The 21,868-nt window shown below is 47.7% G+C and overlaps 1 protein-coding gene across 1 annotated transcript; it reads left to right on the forward strand.

Moving 5' to 3' along the window:
• The first annotated feature begins 1,787 nt into the window (after nucleotides 1–1,787).
• LOC133339160 (homeobox protein SIX6-like) lies at nucleotides 1,788–16,597 on the forward strand. The gene is made up of 3 exons (XM_061547305.1): nucleotides 1,788–2,064; nucleotides 2,934–3,586; nucleotides 16,369–16,597. Exons 2-3 carry the CDS (start codon nucleotides 2,952–2,954, stop codon nucleotides 16,595–16,597), a joined length of 864 nt encoding a protein of 287 aa, XP_061403289.1. The 5' UTR covers nucleotides 1,788–2,064; nucleotides 2,934–2,951.
• The last annotated feature ends 5,271 nt before the right edge of the window (nucleotides 16,598–21,868 follow it).

The raw sequence follows: 21,868 nt of genomic DNA on the forward strand, positions 1-21,868 counted from the left end.
TTTTTTCGTCGTCGTCGTGCGTGCGCGTTCCACGTGTGGGAGCGGTGGCGCTATGGTTGAGCGAGTCCCGCTACGATTCCTGGCGACGTGTCGCATCAGTGGCGAGTGGTGTATATGAGTATATAAATGTGTGAGTGAGTGTGTGAGTGTGTACGTAACTGGGTGTGTTAGTGCGTCTGTGCCGCGGTGTGGAGCGGTGGTGTAGCGGTTAGCGCACGGCGGGGAGGAATATCTGAACGGATCTTTCTTCATCTTCCCCTGGGTCCACTCGGCCATAATAATAACAATGCTTATTGCGCATTGTGCTTATTGCGCATTGTTATTAAACGTCGGCACTGGGGAGACGTATTTAAGTCCGTACGTACGATGGACTTCTTTCGCACCGTACGTAGCCAACCGTCCTAATCGGAGGTGCGAGATAAAGGCGGTCGGAGGCGTAGTGCTGACACCCCCCCCCCCTTCTCTCTCTCTCTCCCTTCTTCTCTCGTGTGCCGTTACCGACCTTAATAGGTGCTCGCCAACAGCACTTGCCCCACCAACTCTGGCTGAAGGCTCCACGGGGCGGGAGGGGGGTACCTTTATCTTTGTGGGGGGGGGGGGGTGGTCAGTCCCTCTGTCGACTTGCCGCGAGTCTCGCCGTCGCCTCTGTTGTTGTTGGTGGTGGTGGTGTTGTTGTTGTTGTTGGCGGTGGTGGTGTTGTTGTTGTTGGTGGTGGTGTTGCTGTTGTTGGTGTTGTTGTTGGTGTTGTTGTTGTTGGTGTTGTTGGTGGTGTTGTTGGTGGTGTTGTTGTTGGTGGTGGTGGTGTTGTTGTTGGTGGTGTTGTGGTGTTATTGTTGTTGGTGGTGTTGTTGGTGGTGTTGTTGTTGGTGGTGGTGTTGTTGTTGGTGGTGTTGTGGTGTTGTTGTTGTTGGTGGTGTTGTTGGTGGTGTTGTTGTTGGTGGTGGTGTTGTTGGTGGTGGTGTTGTTGTTGGTGGTGTAGTTCTTGGTGGTGGTGTTGGTGGTTGTGGTGTTGGTGGTGGTTGTTGGTGGTGGTCAAAGCGGAGCGCGGTGCGTCCATCGGGGGATCGAGGCGCCTCGAGAGGGGAGACGGAGCAGATTTGTGGTGGGTAGGTGCGGGGGTGAGAGAGTGGGGGGTGGAGGAGTGGGGGGGGGGGCAGTGGGGGGGTGGAGGAGCGGGGGGGAGGAGTGGGGGGGAGTGGGGGAGGGGGGGGGCGGAGTGGGGGGAGGAGTGGGGGGGGCAACCTCGGCATCCGCTCCTCCCATCGTGACCCTCGTGGCTCCGACGGGATCGCGATCTCCAGTCCATCGCCACATTTCGCCTTGCACCACGCAACTGCGCATCGCAGAGAGAGGCGGGTAATCGGTGAGCGACGGGAGAGATTTATCTTGAGGCGCGTGGCGCTGAAGCCGGCTGGTTGTTCCACGTTATCTGTGGCCTATAAACACACATGCATAGAGACACAGCGAAACGACATAACGAATATTCAGACACAGCTGGGATTGTTGTCAAATATCCTCACGTCGAGAGAGAGAGAGAGACGATGGTGGCATGGAATTAGGACAATATACGCTCGTGGGGTATTCGCAGGTAATGACTCAGCCATCACCGAATAGAGCTTAGTTTAAACTATAAACTATATCTAACGCGTGACTTTACCGAAAGAAACAAGAAGATGAATCCCTGCAGTCACGAAAGCTTTAAATCGAAATATATCTAACGCTTAAAGGGATAATACAGCCAATATTTGGCACGCGTTAAGTCTCGTCTATTATTCTACACAATACTCACAATTACACAAATAAAACACTCTTATCTTGGGCAGGACCGACGCAAAATCTGAATTTGATCAACTTCACTCAAGCGCGGCAGGGACAGCCTACAGAGTCCAACCGTGCCCCTAGTCTTGCTGAACACTCTACGAACTTTATATATATATACACACATCGCGAGATATATCCGACATCGGCGAACCCAGTAATTGTCCTGCTCGCGTGGAGTGTGACCCTAAAGCCGATAAACAGCGCGCCGGGCCCGCTGGGGATTCCACGCGTCGCTCGCCGCAGGTAACTTCCTCTCTTTAACTTTGTTAATTTTTACTTTTATTTTAAATCTTCCCCACACCACCACCACCTTCCACTCCCCACCCCCCTTCCCCCCGCCATCTTATCCCGAGTGCGCTATCGTCGTCGTCACGGGACGTTAATTTCAAATCTCTCGCAGGGAAGTTAAATATAGAACGGTCCGCGGAAGTGGATTACGTAGAGCTTCCTCCGACATCCCTTTCAAGTGACTTGTGGTGCACGCGCCTAGAGGGCTGCTGCACTTGCACGCTCGGCCTACGAAGAGCAACGCTCGGCAGTTAAAGTTCCAGATCGATCTGGAACTGCACTTCGTAAGCAAGTTGAAGCGAGATACACTACAATTGTGTTTCGCGCACTTCGCAGTGAAGCCGGCGACCTGAGTAAAATTATCGGCCGCGGCGAAAATCATTGGAAAGCGCTGCCAACTCACCCGCCCGCCCCCCATGATTGACGCGGCACGGGGAGCCCCTTAACTCAGCCATGGGCTGTAAAGAAAGCCGCACATCCTGGATGAACTTGGTCGCGAAAGCCTACGTGTTAAATTGAGCCGTGCATCATCATCATCATCATCGTTATTTTGCGACCAGTGCAACGTTGAATTACGTGGGAAAGAGAACACGAGCCAACGATCAAACACATCTTAGAGAAGACTATCAATTAAACAAATATTCGACACATTCGTCAATACACTGCACGCGACAAGGATACCATACTATTAGGCGACGTTTCGGGCAATGTCCCTTCTTCATCGCACTTGCATCCGATCGACACCGTGCAAACGTTGCACGTAAACACCCTCCCCCCCAACACCTAACCACCCCCCCCCCCACCACCACGCGACACTGTCCTAGGTTGGCGGTGCGCCGTGAATGAAGCAAGAGGCGGCGTTCTCCGTGCGCGGCCCGTCGAGGTACCCCAGCATGCTCCACCTGCCCACGCTGACGTTCAGCGCGCAGCAGGTGGCCGGGGTTTGCGAGACCCTGGAGGAGAGCGGGGACGTGGAGAGACTTGCACGCTTCCTCTGGTCGCTGCCCGCGGCCGCGCTCTCTGCGGGCAACTCCGGCGATCCGCTGAGCCGCAACGAGGCCGTGCTGCGAGCCCAGGCCGTGGTCGCGTTCCACACGGGCAACTTCGGAGACATGTACCGCATCCTGGAGGGCCACCGCTTCGCCAAGGCGTCGCACGCCAAGCTGCAGGCCATGTGGCTCGAGGCGCGTTACCAAGAGGCCGAGAGGCTTCGAGGTCGCCCGCTGGGACCCGTGGACAAATACCGCGTGCGTAAGAAGTTCCCTCTGCCCAAGACGATTTGGGACGGCGAGCAGAAGTCGCACTGCTTCAAGGAGCGGACGCGCAGCCTGCTGCGGGAGTGGTACCTGCAGGACCCGTACCCGAACCCGACCAAGAAGCGAGAGCTGGCCCAGGCCACGGGACTCACTCCCACCCAGGTGGGGAACTGGTTCAAGAACCGACGGCAGAGGGACCGCGCGGCTGCGGCCAAGAACAGGTGAGCTCACACCTGGAGGGGGGGGGGTTGTTTCGTGGGGCGGGGGATGGGATGAATTCGGTAGACTTCGTGGAGTATTTGTCAGTGTGCGTTACATGTGCATTTATGTATATATGTAGGTATGTAGGCGCTTGCTAACAGCACTCGCCTCGATGGGTCTGTTAAGGATATACAGGGGATGTTTGTCTTTGTATGGATATGTATGTGTCAGTGGGGAGCAGTAGTGTGGTAGTTAGCGCGCTGTGCTACGAACCCCCCCCCCCCCCCGACGAATATCTGAACCGGTTTTGGGCCTCTCCAAGGCCGACTGAGTCTAAAATGAGTACCCGGTGCGGTGTGCAAACATCGCCTCTTGGGATGCAAAGGCGGCCGGGAGTGGTGCTGGCCACTTCACTCCCTCGTGTGCCCGTGCCGGCCTTCATAGGTGCTCGCTAACAGCACTTGCCCCAAAAGCCTGTTGAAGGCTATACGCGCAGGGATCTGTGTCCCGGTTTTGTCAGTATGTGAGCCATAGAACACACTTGAGCAAGGGGTTCATTCCGCGTGGAAGAAACCGGAGACGAGTCATGCGGATGACGAGCTACAGTACGTGCGATCCACAACCATTGACCTTTGTAAACAAACACACACACAAACTGAAAACACATCGACCGAATATTTTCACCATGGCCCTCGGATGTTTTATAGATGGTAACGTCAGGATTGTACCCCACACCCCCCTGCATGCAGTCGCAAAACAAACTAAAACACATTGGTCAACAACACTGTGTGCTTGAGAAAATATATATATATAAAATCTGCGACGTTTCGGGGAATGGCCCTTGTCCATGGCGCGTTATCTGCACAGTAGTATCGTTGGCTCACGAAGCCACAACACAACATTTGTCCGGACACTCTTTGTCGCTTTGCGTACGTGTCGTTGAATTGTCCGGGATAACGCCGCAATGCAGAACCCTCGTGGAAGATTATCTCGAGATAAATTGAATCTTTCCCGGTTGAATGAATAAATATCACGTCAATATTTTACTTCATTGAATGCAAAAAAGGCAGGATATAGGGTAAAACACCGAAGCTGTTTTGGCTCCTGCAGAAGTAATGGTGGCTATTTGTATTGATTACACTGAACTCTACTTTGCGTAGTGTCTAAAACAAAACAGAATTACGTTCTATAGTTTTCCGTTGCACTTGGTCGGACCCATATCAAAGCAAAGATGTTATTTGGATTTAAACATTTGGGCGGTTCGCCAGCATTTAGGTTAATCCAAACCAGACTCTGCTGATGAGAGAGTGAATGTTGAAACCTGCCCAGTGCTGTTTCTTGACTTAACTACTGCTATGAGACATCTCCTTTACCAGTGGCAAAATATAGGAGTAGGTTTTTACCCTTTCAACTGGTACAAAAAAGGTGTCAGTTTTTGTACCAGTGGAAAAGGGTAAAAACCTACTACTTAACTACTGCTGTATACTGGGGGGAAAAATGCATTCCCGAATGGGACGTGTTTATGTGTAGGAACAGGTGTGAATTGGATATATTGCCTGCGTATTTATTCAATGCAAGCACAACTCTGGTTCACAACATTAAGTGTCTCATAAGCATAATCAGCCTGGATTAAACTAATGTTAATTTTAATGTTTTACCTACGTGACTTTACCGAAAAAACCTAAGAATATGAATCCTTGCAGTCACGAAAGCTTCAAATCCAGAATTAATGTTGGTGAACTGCACGATGCGTATTGACAAGAAACCTCTCCGTAACGAATGGGTTCCTATAGACCGACGCAAAACTATACAATGCATGACACTCCCAGAAAGCCTTGTTTGCTGATGGGATGTGTCAAAAGTGGGGAGACAAATATGGGAAGAAGGTTGCGAATTGTTGACATCACATTATAATAGAGCGATCGGGAATGTTAATTCAATGTACACACATTCTATAGAGTATTGTAATTGTACATGGCTCACACGTGTCACGTCATTGTTTCGTTTAAAACTTTTTTTTAAAGATAATCGCGTAAATATATAAATGTGTCGTTAAGGACACAAAACCTGTATTGTGGATGATATTGATCGCGAAAGCCTACCTGTTAAGCCAATCGTAAGATTATTTATATCGGATAGGTTATTTAGTTATGTATTATTCATGCAGATTGCGAGCCTAGCGGTGAAACAATGAATTATATTCACTATTTACAACAGCGAAATTCTACAAACATTTCGGAACATTTTGATAATATATTTGATACCGATTATTATTTCAATACTTAACGCAGTTTCAACAACGGTGTAAAGGTAAAAAAACACCCATAGCAATATAAATGTAGACACTTTACACTTATTATCGTGTACAGTACATATTAATACTGTTATATATTAATTTAACATACATTGATCATTTTTGTCAATTCCCTACCGGATGATGGCCTCCCAACGTTGAGTCAGTCACGGAGGATGTTTGGACAATACTTCACCATGCTGGTCCGTGAGCATTGGTGCGGAGGGGAGGCCAAATTTAAATGTAAACGGACCACTCGCCACTGATGTGTGAGCCGTGTCCTCGAATCGAACTCAGGTGGCCGGCTTCGTAGCGATGTGTGCTAACTGCTGCGCCACCGCTCGCTGCGCGCCGCATTATTTTGCCGCAATTAAACAGGCCTACAATTGTAAATGTTGTGGCTTCAACACACCGGTGGGCTAAAGCAGTTAACTATTTGTCTTTTGTCAACGTGACACTTTTTTACTGATTGGCCGTGTCGGGTGGTGGAGGGTTACGACACATTTATAAATAACGCGATCTAAACCCAAAAACGTTGATTATGAAGGCCTACAATGTCGACATTGCGAGTATTCCAACCATTATGCATCCTTGAAAAAAATATATATACAGCAAAAGCAGCCTACTTCGATCGTGCCTTCCAGATTAATGATTTTCATTGGCGCCTGTGTAAATTGAGCAACGGAGACTAAGTTTCCACTTGGTTGACCCTCATCAGCAAGGCATAGCCTTGCAGGCTGCTGCCACGGTTTGAATGTTCTCAGGCTCTTGGCAGCGCTAGAGGTGAGGTTGTTGGCGTAGCGGCCCTGTAACCCGAGTGTTAAACTCTCTCCCGATGTGTTTTTTAATGATGTTGTCCGGCACGATGTCCCCGACGTTTCGCTCCACATGCTGGGTCGGGGGACTTTTTTAAGGCACCGAAGGGAACTCAGAAGGAGAGCCGCATGCAGCAAGCGGCCCGGGCCACGTGTGGTCCGTGTAGAACCGTGTAAACCCGCGTAAAACCGTGTAAACCCGTGTAGAACCGTGTAAACCCGTGTAAACCCGTGTAAACCCGTGAAAAACCGTGTAAAACCCGTGTAAACCCGTGTAAAACTGTGTAAACCCGTGTTAAACCCGTGTAAACCCGTGAAAACCCGTGTAAAACCCGTGTAAAACCGTGTTAAACCCGTGTTAAATCGTGTAAACCCGTGAAAAACCGTGTAAAACCCGTGTAAAACCCGTGTAAAACCGTGTAAAACCCGTGTAGATCCGTGTAAACCCGTGTTAAACCCGTGTAGAACCGTGTATAACCGTGTTAAACTCGTGTAGAACCGTATAAACCTGTGAAAACCCGGGTAAAACCCGAGTAAACCCGTGTAAAACGGCTCAGCTGGAAGATAACAACTCTGCAATGGAAATTGCGCGACTCTCGTCTCTGGGTCAAGTCCCCGCGGTGGACAGTGCAGCTCGTTTACACGCGGGTGTCATTGTCAGATACAAACAAATATAGAGCTGACGTGCGTGCATCTGTACCTAACTTTTTTATTTTTTTAAATATCACACTTGCAATTTGCTAAATGCCCGGTTTGTTCGTCGCGTGATGTTCTTCCAGGACCGTGTGCTCGTTCTCTGCAATATCGATGTGTTTGTCTTGTTGTTGTTGTTGTTGTTGCTGCTGCTGCTGATGTGCTCACGCGGCACCACGGATCTCCCGTGTAAAACAGCCGGGGAAACCGACGACACGAGATCGTTCGTGAAGCAAATAGAATAAACGAAAGGCTTTGGGCGAAAACCCTTCCCGACCCTCTCCGTTACGAGCAACGATGCAGGCAAATTCGTTAACGCGTTGTGTCCACGTGCAACTGCGCGTTTACATTTTAACACGTGGTAGACTTTCGCGACCAATATTATTCATATTAAAGGTTTGTTTGGGTTAAATCGCGTAAGTATAAATGTGTCGTAATTCTGCCAGAATATTCTGGAAAATCGCTCGATGATGCTGGATGTAATTACCAGCCAAACGTCGTACTACTCAAATTGTCGATGTTGTGGATCTCCTCGGCAACACGCCGGTGGTGGGCTGAAGTAGTAACTAACTGGCGTTTGTTTTCCTTCTTGGTTCTTTCGGTAAAGTCACGTAGAAGGGAAATAATAAAATAATAAAAATAAAACATAATAAAATACAATTCTCACGACGTTTCGGCCACAACGCAAGCAGCCGTCCTCAGGTGAAGAACAGGTCTGTCGGAAAGACAGCGTGACTTTACCGAAAGAACCAAGAAGATGAATCCCTGCAGTCACGAAACCTTTAACTGGCGTTTTGTTTACGTGACAAATCCCTTACGAATTGGCTGTGTCGGGTGTTGGAGGGTTACGACGTGTATACATGTACACACACGGACGTCTGAACGACCGGTAGCACACACGTGTCGAACACTCGTGCTAATTCGTGTGTCTGCGTGATTCTGCGTTGCGGCAGCAGCGTACAGCCTCGCGTAACAAACAAACAAACGAAAAACTCGACACATTTCTCAGAAGCAGTTTCAGTTCAGTTTATTTTTAATTACCCTGTGAGCCAATACGCTCTTAAATCGAGTTTCATCCAAAAACAACACCGCCGCTTTCCCGACATACGCAACAAGTTTCAGTGAAATGAATGAATAATCAACAACAACAGATACGCGAAATAAATGGAGAAATAATTGAAAACAATAAATACGTATCAAATTTAGCAACTTAATGGGCGACGTTTCGGTAAATTCTCATTTTGCTTTCATGAATGTCTCTGCAGTGAAGAATGTCCATTGCCCGAATCGAAGCCGATTATACCCGTGTATACCTGTACATTGAGTTTATATTAACACGATAATGTTTACTCGATGCGGATAGAGTGAGGTCCACAGTGGTTAGCGCAGTGCCATGTAACCCCAACGATCTGGGTTCGATTGCTGCCGCGGCTAACATGAACGATGCCTGAACCGATCTTGTAATCCCCCTCTAACACATCACCAACCGGCACTGACCAGTGTGATGAAGTATGGTCAAACAGCCACGACCATCGACACCGCAGTTGGGAGGCCTTCATCCAGCAGTGTATTGGTAAACTATACATTAATAATACATCATTATATTATAATTAGAAGGCGGTACACGCTGAACAATTATACAAAACAATACATCATGATAACAACATTAAAATCCGTCTGTTTGACAATCGGTGCATTGTGATCGATGATGGCAATCGATGAGAACTGGTGGATAAAAATTGACTTTCCCTGTACAACTGTAACCGAGCATGAATTCTGAATCACGCTTCCGTTAAGAATTCTTCTTCTTGCGTGTATGGCAATCTGTTCCAGAGCGAGATGCCAATGTCGAGGTTTTTTGTTCGCCACGAGAGGCCTTCAGGAGAGATAGTTCGTACTCTTTGGTTCTTTCGGTAAAGTCACGTAGGTGAAAATGAAAAAAATAAAAACAAATTAAAAAAGAATCATAAAATAATACAAATTTAAATAAAATAAAAAATGACGGAGGCTTGTGTTGCTTCCGAAACGTCGTGATTTAATTTAGTTATTTTAAATCTTTATTTGTATTATTTGTATTATTTTTATTATTTATTATTAAGGATCCATACACTCTTTGGAAAGAACCAAAGAGTATATGGATCCTTGCAGTCACGAAAACTTCAAATCTAGAAGAGAGAGTTCGTGTCGTTCTGCTGTACCCTTCTCATCTGTTAAAGACGCGCAGGCCACAGTGGGTTTACTGTGCAGTCCATCACGTGGGTTTGCACGGTCACAGTCGCATTGATGTGGTTCGTTAACCTCGAATTTTCCACCTTAACAATTGAGAAAAATTGAAAAAACTAAGAGTATGAATCCTTGCAGTCACGAAAGCTTCAAATCTAGAATTAATTGAGCTGGGAGTTTAGATTTCTTCACATGAAGGAGAACACGTGCGGAATCATAATCATCATTATCCAGCAAAAGTCACCCCGAGTTGAACATCCGATTTCATCCAGCTGCAGCAAGTGAGCTGATTGCGTAGCGTCCTCTGTGTCTGTTTCACTTCCGTCGTTAGATTGTAGTCGTGGCGTGTCCTGCACAGGCCCACACTTGAAATACGTAGTCACATCTCACCTACCCCGCTGCACTGCCACTCAGGTTGACTGATGATCCAGCAGTCGACTGCAGTCGCTCGCTTCGTCAGCGGTCGTGTGTGCGTGCACGTTGAACTTCGTTCGCACAGTACGCAGCCAACCGTGCCAATCGGAAGGTGCGAGGGAAGGACAACAAACTAAACAGAAAAAAGCGTCTCGAAAGAAATGAGTTCTCAATCGAGCTGCGCGATGTGGTGACCGCCTTTGTTCGGCGGGTGGCCAAAAGCCGATGCTGCTTGCGACGATGAGCGGAGTTCGCGTGATGGTTTCGGCTCTTTGACGAGATCAGCGAGCTATTGTGGCCCATTAGTGGCAAGCACTTTGTGTGTAATGAGTGCGACCTTGGTAATGTAAATGCAATCGCCTGCCGCTTTGGCAACCTTCTATCGCTTTCGAGTTGTGGTGATGCTGCCCTCTTCCCGTGAATTTCCCTCAACGGATTCTGTGTCATCTCATCCACTGCAATGTGCGACCATTACACTGCAGGTCACAACAACAGTCTCACACGCTCACTCACTCACCCAGTCACTCACCACACTGCAGAGAACACTTTCACCCGCTCACTCACTCACTCACCCACCCACCCAGTCACTCACCACACTGCAGGTGACAACACTCTCACTCACTCACTCACCCACTCACTCACCCAGTCACTCACCACACTGCAGGTCACAACAACACTCTCACTCGCTCACTCACTCACCCAGTCACTCACCACACTGCAGGTCACAACAACACACTGACCCGCTCACTCACCCGGTCACTCACCACACTGCAGGTCACAACAACAGTCTCACACTCTCACTCACTCACTCACCCAGTCACTCACCCAGTCACTAAACCACACTGCAGGTGACAACAACACTCTCACCCACTCACTCACTCACCCAGTCACTCACCATACTGCAGGTCACAACAACACTCTCACACGCTCACTCACCCAGTCACTCACCCAGTCACTCACCACACTGCAGGTCACAACAACAGTCTCACACTCTCACTCACTCACTCACCTAGTCACTCACCACACTGCAGGTCACAACAACACTCTCACCCGCTCACTCACTCACTCACTCACCCAGTAACTCACCCAGTCACTCACCACACTGCAGACAACACTCTCACCCGCTCCCTCACTCACCCACCCAGTCTCTCACCACACTGCAGGTCACAACAACACACTCACCCAGTTACTCACCCACCCAGTCACTCACCACACTGCAGGTCACAACAACACACTCACCCAGTCACTCACTCACCCAGTCACTCACCACACTGCAGGTCACAACAACACACTCACTCACTCACTCACCCACTCACTCACCCAGTCACTCACCACACTGCAGGTCGCAACAACACTCTCACTCACTCACTCACCCAGTCACTCACCACACTGCAGATCACAACAACACTCTCACTCACCTAGTCACTCACCACACTGCAAACAACACTCTCACCCGCTCACTCACTCACCCAGTTACTTACCACACTGCAGGTCACAACAACACTCTCACTCACCTAGTCACTCACCACACTGCAAACAACACTCTCACCCGCTCACTCACTCACCCAGTCACTCACCACACTGCAAACAACACTCTCACCCGCTCACTCACCCAGTCACTCACCACACTGCAGACCACAACAACACTTTCACTCACCCACTCACTCACCCAGTCACTTACCACACTGCAAGTCGCAACGACACTCTCACCCGCTCACTCACCCAGTCACTCACTCACTCACCTAGTCACTCACCACACTGCAGGTCGCCTCACTTCTCGTTCTGCACATTCCCTCGCACTTTAAGACTTTGGAATTCCCTCCTTCCATCGTCTCCCCCCCCTCCCTCCTCACCGGACTCCCCCTTCCAAGCTCGTATCATAAACAGCCTCGATCAATTCAATAATTGAATTTCTGAACCTCCGATTAGCACGGTTGGCTACGTACGGTGCACAAGAAGTTCGGCACGCGTACAATAAAAAGTGTTTCACTCTTGCTCGCTCTGACAACTTTGACTGTGCTGTCTGGGTGCTGGACGCTAAACGTTGTTGAGCTTTAGTGCCTGTGCTCAGATTTTGTTTTTAAAAAAATATGGTGTCGGCTTTGGGGGGGGGGGGGGTTCAGTCAGCAGTGGATAGATCGTGGATGACGATAATTAAGAAGCCTTTCAGACGCTGTCTTTCCGACAGACCTGTTCTTCACCTGAGGACGGCTGCTTGCGTTGTGGCCGAAACGTCGTGAGAATTGTATTTGATTACGTTTTATTATTTATTATTTTATTATTTCCCTTCTACGTGACTTTACCGAAAGAACCAAGAAGATGAAGAAGCCTTTAATGCTTTCATCGCCAACTTGTGAAATACTGATCACTGCTTGAACGTGATGTATGAACGCAGCAGCGGTCGGCTCGCAGCTCCAACGCAAAAATAAAATCTCGATTTTACTCCGTCGGTCTTGCCGGCCTTGTGGGCCAATGTTTGTACAGCGCCACATTTTGTTTCGGGGGTAACACGCTGCTGATGAGACTCGGATGGTGGAAAACGGCACGAGAGTTGTATTTGTGTTCGTTTGTTTGTTTAAACAAACGTTGCTGACATTTGTTTGTTTATTTGGCAGGTCGATCGGCTTGTGAACAAAGACGTTCTTTTGATTTTTACTTATCGTCAGCAAAGATACATATTCTTGTGGGTGTGTTTATTAATGAATGCGTTATCTGTAACGCACCGTGACATGGTGTGTTAAAATAACGAGAATTATCGTCGTACGGCACACGCAATCACATGGGTGTTAAAATAATATCAGAATATTATCACATGTCAAGTGTGTGTATGTGTGCGTGTCGTATTCATTTTGTACGTAGGCATCCACGACCGATATTATTATTCACAATAGGTTTCTTTTGGGTTCGGTCATCGTGTCAATAAAATGTGTGTCAGGGGAGCCCTCTTCCACCCGGACACAGCCAATGAATTTATTTTTATTTCATTAAATTTTCACCTACGTGACTTTCCCGAAAGAACCAACGAGTATGGATCCTTGCAGTCACGAAAACTTCAAATCTACAATAAACCAAAAAGAGTCACGCGAATCAAACGTCCGCACCGCCCGTGTGTGGTGGAGATCAACACACGTGCACCCATGTCAATGTCGTGATATTGCTCCAAATAATATCACGACACACGCAGACACACGTGTACTGACACACGTGTACTGTAGTCGTGTACTCGTGTGCTCACATGCACACTGGTATACCGTATGCTCATACTGTGTATATATACACACACAAAGATTTCCCGCATAGCCTTAACAGACTGTTGGGGTGTTCTTGGCGAGCTCCTATGAAGGCCGGCACGGAACACGAGGGGATGGGTGTCCCGACAACCACGCCTGTCCGCCTTTGTCGCCCTATTGGTAGTGTTTTTACACCGTACCAGGTACTCATTTGAGGCTGAGTCGACCTAGGGAAGGCCCAGAACCGGTTCATATAAGCGTCGCTGGTGTTGGCCGTGAGCGGGAATCTAACTCGGGCCGATGGGTTTTGTAGCGCTAACCACTACACTACCGCTACCTAATAGCACGCACATACTCAAATACACGCTTACTTATATATATATATGTGTGTGTGTACGCAAATACATTATACTATGTACTCATATTTACAAATATACACATATGTGTACATATGCATGAGTATACATACATGATCTACACATAGACTTTATATATACGCATAAAGATATACTCATCACTATTTCAATAATCTGTGCCTCGAGTTTGCTGGCTGGCTGCTGGTTGGGCTCCTCACCAACCCCAACAGTAACTCTCTTGTTGTTGTTGTTATTGTTGTTGTTATTGTTGTTGTTATTGTTGTTATTGTTATTGTTGTTGTTAGCAACTGCTGCGGGCTGTTGCCACCGAAACTAGCCGGGTGGCTGGCGACACGGGATTTCCCGTTGTAACAAAATAAACGTGGAATTGAATTTAAACGTGCGGGAGAAGAATCATTTCGGAAGACGCTTAGTAATAACGACGATGATGATGATAGATGATCGCGACACAGAAGAGGTGGAAGTGACGAATGCAAGAGACAGACCACGGCTCATTTAAAATTGTCCATTAACTTTGCAATCGGTGCTCCTATCGATGTAAACGCATCTCTGTAATATTCTTTGACGCGTAGAGCATAAGACTAACCTTTAGAATACGTACACATTATCTTGACATTTTATGGTATATTTTTTTAAAAGCCAATTACTTTGAGTGCTTCGAGTGCAGCGCGTGACATTGACAGCCGTCTCTGATTTCCCATTGCAGAGCAACACACGTGATCTCTCAGAGTTTACTTAAACATATACAAAGATCCCCCGTATAGCCTTAACAGACTGTAGGGGCAAGTGCTGTTAGCGAGCACCTGTGAAGGCCAGAACTTTACACGAGGGGGTGGGTGTTCAGCACCACGCCGGACCGCCTTTGTCTCCCACAGTGGCGATGTTTACTACACACCGCACCAGGTACTCATGTTAGACTGAGTCGACTTAGGGGAGACCCAGGACCGGGACCGTTTCAAATAATCGTCACTGGTGTTGGCCGTGAGCGGGAATCGAACTCGGGTCGCCGGGTTCGTAGCGTAGCGCGCTAACCGCTACACTACCGAGCCCCATATAAACAAACACACACGCATACGCGTACACGCACACACACATATACACACAGTACAGAGGCTTGTGAGTGGGCTTTGTCTGGTAGGATGGGAATGGTTTAATGTTGTATTTGTACGCGTTTTGTGTGATTTGTCCACCTTTCTTTCACTTTGCGCTCCTATCGTGTTTCTGTATTGTTTATTACCCGCCCCGACCGGAGATATGTGAACAAGAGCCTTATAACTTTTCGGATTCTCCCAGTAAAAATAAATATTCTGACTCTGAAATATAAATACAGTAAAACATTGGATTGCGAGTAACTTGGTCTGCGAGTGTTTTGCAAGACGAGCAAATTTTTTAAATAAATATTAATTTGATAAACGAGCGAGGTCTTGCAATACGAGCAGTACGTGTTTACGCTTTGTCTGCCGAGCATCACGTGATCACAACTGATATACGAGTGCTTTGGATTACAAACACGTTTCCGGAACGAATTATGCTCGCAATCCAAGGTTTTACTGTACATATATATACATATATAAAACTAGATTTACTTGTGTGCATATATTTACGTTCGTGACAAGTCCACAGCCGGTCGTACTATTTGGATGCGTGTCCATGCCATGTGAATGTGGAGTTTCCATCTCAGGCTCGGGACGTCCAACGGAGACTCTTGACGATTCGTCTCGATCGTGACTCCGAGTCGATTTACTGGACGAAGCGATGAGGATCAACTCACGCTGTGGGGATAGCCGCGGACTTCAACTAGCAGTGGATAGATCATGGTTGATGTGGACGGTGGTGGTGGTGGAGATTCGGAACTTAACGATTCATGTGTCTGACTTCCCCGCGATGCGATGAATTGTCGCAATTCGGGGTCCCCATTCAATTCAATAATCGATTATTATGATTGTGTTGGATTGTTTGCCCTGTGTGTTTTGCCTCGTTCGTTAATGTTTTGTCGCAATTCAACTGTTGTATTCAATCTTCATATACAACAGTTTCTGGAAACGGTATAGCATCTATTCTTACAGGCGTGATCTTATGCGTAGAGCGAGAACATATGAAAATAGTTTAATCGATTTTTCGATTATTAATGATATGCATATTATGAAGATCCTTCTGCTGTTGCTGATGATGCTACCGCTACTGATGATGACGGTAACGATGCCAACCTAATGCGTGTTGGCGTGTAATCCCAACCACCCCATCACATCCCGCACACACACACACCATACACACACACACCATACACACCACATACAACACATCCACACACTAAACACACATCACACGCACACATACGCGCCTCTGCACACCATCACCACCACACGTACCACGCACACGGCTACACACGTAACACATATCACACACACCGCACAAACACCACACGCACAAACAACCCCCACGCGTTTCTCGCACGTTCGCACCACACACACACCACACACACACCACACACACACCACACACACACCACACACACACCACACACACCACACACACCCACATTCACCACACACACACCACACACACACCACACACACACACCACACACACACCACACACACACCACACACACACCACACACACCACACACACACACCACACACACCACACACACACACCACACACACACACCACACACACACCCCCAAACCCACCCACCCACACCACCCACACCACCCCCACCCCCACCCACACACCCCACACACGACGCGCGTGCAGGATGCTGCAGCCGCCGCTGCTGGGCTTGTCGGAGTCGCCCTCGCCGCCTCTCCTCTCGTTCGCGGCTCGCGACAGCCCCGCGGGCTCCCCGCGACTCGCGCTCTCGTGCAGCCCCGCGGGCAGCTCCAGCTCGAGCTGCCGCGCCCAGAGATCGCTCACGGCGCCCGCCACCTCCGCCTCTGTCACGGACAGCGACTCCGAGTGCGACGTGGGCATCGGCGACTATTGAGATGACTCGTTACCCTACCCACCCACACCAGCCATCCAGCCACCAGCAGGCAGTCGGGTTTGGCGTGGGCTCACGAATGAATTGTGGATGAAGGACGAATTGTAGCCGACGTTTTGGGGGACTGAGGATGGAACACGGGGGGCGAATAGTTATGCCACCACGTTTGTGTGTGCGGGTGGTGGTGGTGTTTTTTTTTTAAATATGGTAACTCAAGTGCTAGCGAGCGCTCAAGAACGCCGAGTTCTGTTTGGACGAGTGAATTTGAACTTCGGAGTGTGACTTACGACTCGGCGGTCAAATAACGTCTCACCTTTGTGTGACGTCGCAAGCAAGAATTTGTGATCCCGTGTGCGAATTAAGTACGACACGTGGTGGAGCTCTGTTGGATATCGCCGATAGGCCCTCGTTTGAATTTTGTGAATGAATCTTAGACCGTGCACGAACACCTATAAGGGAAAACGCGTCGTGATATAGCCTAGGTGTGGCGCTGTTTAGGCTGTGTATGAAACAGGCGATGTAAAATGCCTATGCGAACACTCCTCGGTACAATCCCCTATAGGATATAGCCAATGCGTCCATCCCAGTTTGGATGTGGTCTGTGTATGAAGCCCTGCAGGACCTAGCCCATGCACCATATCTCCCATTGATGATAAAACATTTACAGGAACAAGCCTATGCACAAAGCCCTATAGCATATAGTTTATGTAAAGAGCACTAGAGGATATAGCCCATATACTAGACTATAGGACTTAATGCATGCTGTGTATTCTACAGGGCTTCATACATCATCATGTAGAGCTTCATTAAATTAATATGTATTGCATATATGGCTTATGTAATTATCATCATGCATTATACAGGACCCCCCATAAAATAATTTAAAGAAATATATTTTATTTTATTGCATGAAGTTCTATATGGTGTATGAAGCCCTGTCGGATACAGATTATACGTGAAATCGTCTCGAACACATCCCATGTATGAAGTCCTTGTGGTTTAGATGGTGGGATGTTGTATGGTCAAATCTTGGAGGTGGTGTGTCTCACTGTGCAGCGAATTATTTTGGTGGTAACTGCGTTGACAGTGGTGCAGAAGCATTCATAACAAAACAGCCCAACAAAAACACTGTGGCCCTAACAGGGAGACGTAGATAACGGCCGACGTTTCGGGCGCTGGACCCCCTACATAGTACATGAAGAAGTGCCATTGCCAGGAACCTCTTTTATAGGGTGGCCCCAACAGTCAAGACACAAGGTTATTGTGCTTATTTTACAAAATCACAGAGGGTTCCTTAATTTATTGGAACATATTTTATAAAACTGACTTATGGTAACATAATTGCACGATGCATTACTTCTCTTTCGGAATAAATGTAAGACTTAAAAGATTACAGCTACCTTATTTAGCTTATGTAATACAACTAATTAAACGTGTTAGTCTTCAGTCAATTTTATCTCAATTTTTAAACGTCATCTCAAAGGAAAAAAAATGATATTAAGAATGATAATTAAATACAATATTAACTTAACAATTTACATTTTACTACCGGTGTTAAAATAAATAGAATAACCCTATGTATTTTGACTTCATTGGTGTTACAAATAATCGCCTCTTAAGAGAACCCACCTCCAACCCAGATCCTGGTCTCAAACTTACCGCCCTAAGCCCACTGGTCTTTCCAGACCAGGTCAGACCAGGCCCAGGTCTGAAACTTAATCCCTAAAGTTCACTGGCCTCTCTAGACCAGACCCTGGTCTCAAACTCAACCCTCAAGCTCGTTGGCCTCGGTTGAGTAATGGTCAGCGGCACATGGTAAGATCGTTTGGCGAACAGTCGCATAGGAGGTGTAGGAATGGAAAAATAGGAAGAGGTTTTACCCTCTCTGGCAATGAAAAAGGAGGCGTTACGATGTTCAATCACCAAATAGAAACCTTTTGCAAGGAATCGTGTCTGCATTAACCGGACATGATTCCTTGCAAAAGGTTTCTGTTTGGTGTTTGAACATCGTAACAACTGTTTTATTGCCAGAAAGGGTAAAACCTATTCTTATTTTTTCATTCTTGGATACTGGCAAAAAAGGCCCCATTTTGAGGTGGCTGAATATTTTTGACTGCTATGCCATTTCTTTTTAAAAGTCAACTTTTTTTTTTACACGATAACTCACGAAAGCACACGCATCGTGTGCACACGCGTCTCTACGCGTACGCACACGACGCATATGCGTGTGTAGTCGCCGTTCTCTCGGGGTGTAACGATGCATTTTCATCGATTCCCTATTGATGATTTTAGGTCGCGGTGCGTGCATCGAATCGCGCGTTCGTTTTTTTATTTTTTTAAATCCATTTTGTCATTTGCCGGGTATACTGTAATGGGTTCACGTGACCCACGTGGCCGCTAGAGGCCGCTATATTCAACCACATCGTTTAAAAAAAATGGATTTTTTTTAAAATCGAGTCAATTAATTCAAACGTCGGAAAGAGTTTGGGTGGTTGGGTGGGCGGGCAAGATAATCGGAAGACCCCTTCCTATTCTCTATCCACTGCTGGATGTTGCAGTCTTCATCCTTGATGTATGTCCCTCGTGTGCGTCCGTCTATTGCAGCTCTGTGCCGATCCCATGCGCGTAAATCGTTCAGTCTCCCGCTGGCACCGTCCTGTGCATTGCCTAATGTCGTCACGATCACACGCAGGCACATGATGTGTGTCGGCCAACATGGTTTTTTTAATTTGGAACGGTCGATAACTGGGGGGGGGAGGGAACCAATTCTTTCCTGAGAGCCGAATTGGACTTTCTAAGACAAATTTTCCTCGCTCTGCGCAGGTTCGGTTTGTGCGATTTCGCGCATATGCGGCGAACCTATTTCTACTCAATTCGCTTCGTGCGGTTGAGGTCGGAAGTGAGACAACGGTGTGTGTACTGTGTGTACTGTGCGTGTTGTCCGTGTGTACTGCGTGTACTGTGTGTGTACTGTGTGCGTACTGTGTGTGTGTACTGTGTGTGTAGTGTGTGTGTACTGTGTGTGTACTGTGTGTGTGTATACTGTGTGTGTACTGTGTGTACTGTTTGTGTGTGTGCTGTGTGTGTGTGTACTGTGTGTACTGTGTGTGTGTATACTGTGTGTGTACTGTGTGTGTATACTGTGTGTGTGTGTGTACTGTGTGTGTACTGTGCATACTGTGTGTGTGTACTGTGTGTGTACTGTGTGTACTGTTTGTGTGTGTGCTGTGTGTGTGTGTATACTGTGTGTGTACTGTGTGTGTACTGTGTGTGTACGTTGTGTACTGTTTGTGTGTGTGCTGTGTGTGTGTACTGTGTGTGTACTGTGTGTGTACTGTGTGTACTGTTTGTGTGTGTGCTGTGTGTGTATACTGTGTGTGTGTACTGTGTGTACTGTGTGTGCACTGTGTGTGTACTGTATGTGTGTGTGTACTGTGTGTACTGTGTGTACTGTATATGTGCGTGTGTGCTGTGTGTACTGTATGTGTGTGTACTGTGTGTACTGTATGTGTACTGTGTATATACTGTGTGTGTACTGTGTGTGTGTGCTGTGTGTGTACTGTGTGTGTGTGTACTGTGTGTGTACTGTGTGTGTACGGTGTGTGTACTGTGTGTGTGTACTGTGTGTGTACTGTGTGTGCTGTGTGTGCTGTGTGTGTGTACTGTGTGTGTACTGTGTGTGTACTGTGTGTACTGTTTGTGTGTGTGCTGTGTGTGTATACTGTATGTGTACTGTGTGTGCACTGTATGTGTGTGTACTGTATGTGTGTGTGTACTGTGTGTACTGTGTGTGTGTACTGTGTGTGTGTACTGTATGTGTGTGTGCTGTGTGTACTGTGTGTGTGTACTGTGTGTACTGTGTGTGTACTGTGTACTGTGTGTGTACTGTGTGTGTGTGCTGTGTGTGTACTGTGTGTGTACTGTGTGTGTGTGCTGTGTGTGTACTGTGTGTGTACTGTGTGTGTACTGTGTGGTGTACTGTGTGTGTACTGTATGTGTGTGTACTGTGTGTATACTGTGTGTGTGTACTGTGTGTGTACTGTGTGTGTGTACGGTGTGTGTACTGTGTGTGTGTGCTGTGTGTGTACTGTGTGTGTACTGTGTGTGTGTGCTGTGTGTGTACTGTGTGTGTACTGTGTGTGTACTGTGTGTGTGTACGGTGTGTGTACTGTATGTGTGTGTACTGTGTGTATACTGTGTGTGTGTACTGTGTGTGTACTGTGTGTGTGTACGGTGTGTGTACTGTGTGTGTGTACTGTGTGTGTACTGTGTGTGTGTGCTGTGTGTGTATTGTGTGTGTACTGTGTGTGTGTGATGTGTGTGTACTGTGTGTGTACTGTGTGTGTACTGTGAGTTTACTATGTGCGCAACTCGCCAGGCAGCTGTCTCCTCGTGCGGTTTCACTTTGTGCGCCATTTTTTTGGAACGCATCTACTACTACTACTACATCTACTACTACATCGACTACTACGACTACTACCGCGCAGAGCGAGGGAAACCTGTCAATGACTTTCAAATTAATTTTGCTTAACCAGGTGAGACCTTGAGGCCAGGATTCGAGTGCCTTGGATCTCAAAAAATGGCAAGAGCTAAATAAATAAACAACGAAACACGGCGAATAAAGTCAACAGCGATCAGAGCAAAAAAACAACTGTCACGTGGAGAAATCAAAAATGTTGCACGACCACCAATCAACGTTAAAGGCCACACTTTGGCACGCAAACCTCAATCACTTTATATCACTCGCCAGGGGCATCCTGCATTGGCACAAGTTAATGAGCGCACTAAGATTGGAAACATCGTGTTTGCCAGTTCTAGCATTCCCCCCCCCCCCCTTTCTCCCCTTTAGAAACATTCAGGATTTTTTGTTTTGCAGCCAATAGCTTTGCCATCTCAACAATACCCACACCCACCCACCCACCTCGAGTACGCGATTAGTGCAGCGACTGGGATGCTTGCAGCGCCGGCCAAAAATCGTTGACGGGCCGTGTCAAAGCGGCCGGTCTCCTGTGAGCGAGCGAGCCTTCGACACTTCACGTGGTCTCAACGTACGTGCACCTGGCCTGGCACGGCCGTCGTGGCGACGCCACCGTCACCGAGTGGCGAATGTCGGGCGCATTGCCATTGGTCTCGCGAGGCCAAGGGCAGCGTGAAATTTAAGTGCTCGGCCCTGCCCCCACTGAGGTCTCCCCACCCACCTTTGGCCCATAAAAATCTTGCGGCGTTTTACAGGCTTCGTTTTCTGCACGCAATCACACCGGTGATGGGTACATT

This window comes from Lethenteron reissneri, chromosome 8, assembly GCF_015708825.2.
Source record: "Lethenteron reissneri isolate LAM-NWPU_2019-01 chromosome 8, ASM1570882v1, whole genome shotgun sequence".
Lineage (NCBI taxonomy): Eukaryota > Metazoa > Chordata > Hyperoartia > Petromyzontiformes > Petromyzontidae > Lethenteron > Lethenteron reissneri.